The 3,156-nt window shown below is 41.0% G+C and overlaps 1 protein-coding gene across 1 annotated transcript in view; it reads left to right on the forward strand.

Moving 5' to 3' along the window:
* The first annotated feature begins 2,194 nt into the window (after nt 1–2,194).
* The window catches only part of LOC111949795 (olfactory receptor 10H1-like), an 11,234-nt gene continuing 10,272 nt past the window's right edge, over nt 2,195–3,156 (forward strand). The window contains exon 1 of the mRNA XM_070440678.1: nt 2,195–2,415. Coding sequence (XP_070296779.1) covers nt 2,195–2,415 — 221 coding nt within the window. The remainder of the gene's footprint in view (nt 2,416–3,156) is intronic.

Here is a 3,156-nt window from a genome sequence, read left to right on the forward strand (position 1 = left end):
TTCCAGTCCACAGTAATTGACCTTTTAATTAACTTAAACACATTTAGCATCTCCCTGGCTTCCACACGTCATGTGTCTATTTTAAAGGAAAGCTAAGAACATGAACAACTTCATAGTTAAGAACACGTATAACAACATGGAAGAAAATGAAACGTATTCTACAAGAACCATATCACTCCCTAAAATCAGAACCTTATGCAACAATTATGAATAGCTTGTTAGAATTCACGATAAATGTTCCACATGGCAAACTAAAGGCATAGAAAAACATAAATGACTCTGGACACTACGCTGACAGACACAGCAAACCTTCTTGCCACAGCTCGCATTGATGTGCCATCCTGGATGAGCTGCACTACCTGAGCCACTTTGTGTGGTTGTAGACTCCGTCTCATGCTACCCTAGAGTGAGAGCACCGCCAGCATTCAAAAGTGACCAAAACTAGCCAGGAAGCATAGGAACTGAGAAGTGGTCTGTGGTCACCACCTGCAGAATCACTCCTTTATTGGGGGTGTCTTGCTAATTGCCTATAATTTCCACCTTTTGTCTATTCCATTTGCACAACAGCATGTGAAATTTATTGTCAATCAGTGTTGCTTCCTAAGTGGACAGTTTGATTTCACAGAAGTGTGATTGACTTGGAGTTACATTGTGTTGTTTAAGTGTTCCCTTTATTTTTTTGAGCAGTGTATTTTCAAATACATGCAACTTAATTGTTTTTTATCACAAAATGTTGATTTTGACATTTTTTGGACATCTGAGCAATCTTGCCGGAATCCTATTTGAGACAGAAAAGGATATCTCTTTAAACTATTGGAACCAAGACTTTAAAATAACTGATATTGGCATAAGATGGAGGGAATGTTGGAACATAACTGTCACGTCCTGACCATAGTGCTTATGTGTTTTGCTTGTTTTAGTGTTGGTCAGGACGTGAGCTGGGTGGGCATTCTATGTTGTGTGTCTAGTTTGTCTGTTTCTGTGTTCAGCCTAATATGATTCTCAATCAGAGGCAGCTGTCAATCGTTGTCCCTGATTGGGAATCATATATAGGTGGCTTGTTTTGTGTTGGGATTTTGTGGGTGGTTGTTTTCTGTGTCAGTGTTTGTGCCACACGGGACTGTTACGGTTAGTTCTTTTTGTTATTTTGTATTGTGTATAGTTTTCGTGCATATTAAATCATGGAAACTTACCACGCTGCACATTGGTCCTCCGATCCTTCTCGCTTCTCCTCGTCCGAGGAGGAGGAAGAGCTAGACTGCCGTTACAATAACTAATGAAATTACAGTTAACTAAAATGTATGCTTAATCCAGTATACACATGTATAGAATTATGCAAGAGACACAATTTACAAATTCTACAGCACAACGGCAGTCATGTCTTAAGTGTAAAACTATCATTGACTCAATAATCCATGCCTTCTGGGAATGTTATAAAGTCCAAAAGTTATGGGCGGAGGTAGAAAGTTGGCAGTATTACAAAGTAGATGAACTTTTAATCCTTCTGTCTGCATATTTCAAGACATGGCATATGAGATTTTTTATTGTATTTATTTTATTTAACCTTTATTTAACTAGGCAAGTCAGTTAAGAACAAATTCTTATTTACAATGATGGCCTACCCCAGCCAAACCCGAACAACGCTGGGCCAATTGTGCGCCGCCCTATGGGACTCCCAATCATGGCTGGTTGTGATAGAGCCTAGAATCGAACCAGGGTCTGCCTTAGTTGCTGCGCCACTCGGGAGCCCAATGGATTTGACGATACTTTTCTTGTCAATCATCTTGAAAATATGTATACTTAAAAACTGGAAATCTACCAATGCTCAGTCACTAACACAATAGAAAGCTTGAATGCTTTATTATCTAAATATTGAAAGTGTGTGGGCGAAGGAGAGAAATTAAATGGTGCAGTTTGAGGTCATGTGGCGGAGACAGATGTGGGTGCTGGAGATGAGGTTGTGAGCATATGGGTCTGGGCAGGTGTGATGTAGTGGACGTTTGTGTGATGTTGAGGTTAGTATGTGTATGTTTTGTATTTTGTAAAAAATGTAATTAAATATTTAAACAACAAAACTAACTCTACTTACTTCAAGGTCTTTAGGCTTGCTGCATACAGGGATGTCAGAGAATTTAAGAATTTCACTTTGCTGCAGTAACTGTTTTATATTGCCAATGCTTTGCTTATTGGAGTTATGTGCATTGAAAGAAGCCTTCTTGAACCCATGTATCTGTTTATGTGTGCTTTGTTTGTTAATCAGTTGTATGGGAGCACTGGTTTGTTTCCTGCTCTCATGTTTTACTTACTCTCTGACACACATGATATTTCCATTCTTTATTGTTATATCCAGATGTATGTGTTGTACACATACGCTATAACATATTTTTTTTATTTAACAGTTATGTCCTATGAGAGGTACGTTCTTACAAAAAAGGGTTCCAAAAGGGTGTCCCCATAGAAGAACCCTTTTTGCTTCCAGGTAGAACTCTTTTGGGTTGCATGTAGAAACCTCTTTTTTTCACTTTTATTTAACCAGGTAGGCCAGTTGAGAACAAGTTCTCATTTACAACTGCGACGTGGCCAAGATAAAGCAAATGATCGGTAAGCTGCTCTGACAGCTGTTGCTTAACCCTCCCGCTGCCTCGGGTCATTTTGACCCAACCTGACACTGTGTTGTCCTCGGGTCATTTTGACCCCACACAGTGTTGACCCTCCCGCTGTCCTTGGGTCATTTTGACCCGACACTGTGACCCGGCACTGTGTTGATTAACCCTCCCGCTGACCTCGGGTCATTTTGACCCAACCCGACACCCAACCCGACACTGGTGTGTCCTCGGTCATTTTTACCCCACACAGTGTTGACCCTCCCACTGTCCTTGGGTCATTTTGACCCGACACTATGACCCAGCACTGTGTTGATTAAAGTTAGTGAGGGAGATATAAGACTCCAGCTTCAGTGATTTTTGCAATTCGTTCCAGTCATTGGCAGCATAAAACTGGAAGGAAAGGCGGCCAAAGGAGGAGTTGGCTTTGGGGATGACCAGTGAAATATACCTGCTGGAGCATGTGATACGGGTAGGTGCTGCTTGGTGACCAGTGAGCTGAGATAAGGCGGGGCTTTACCTAGCAAAGACTTATAGATTACCTGGATCAGTA

This window comes from Salvelinus sp. IW2-2015, unplaced genomic scaffold, assembly GCF_002910315.2.
Source record: "Salvelinus sp. IW2-2015 unplaced genomic scaffold, ASM291031v2 Un_scaffold2818, whole genome shotgun sequence".
NCBI classification, from domain to species: domain Eukaryota; kingdom Metazoa; phylum Chordata; class Actinopteri; order Salmoniformes; family Salmonidae; genus Salvelinus; species Salvelinus sp. IW2-2015.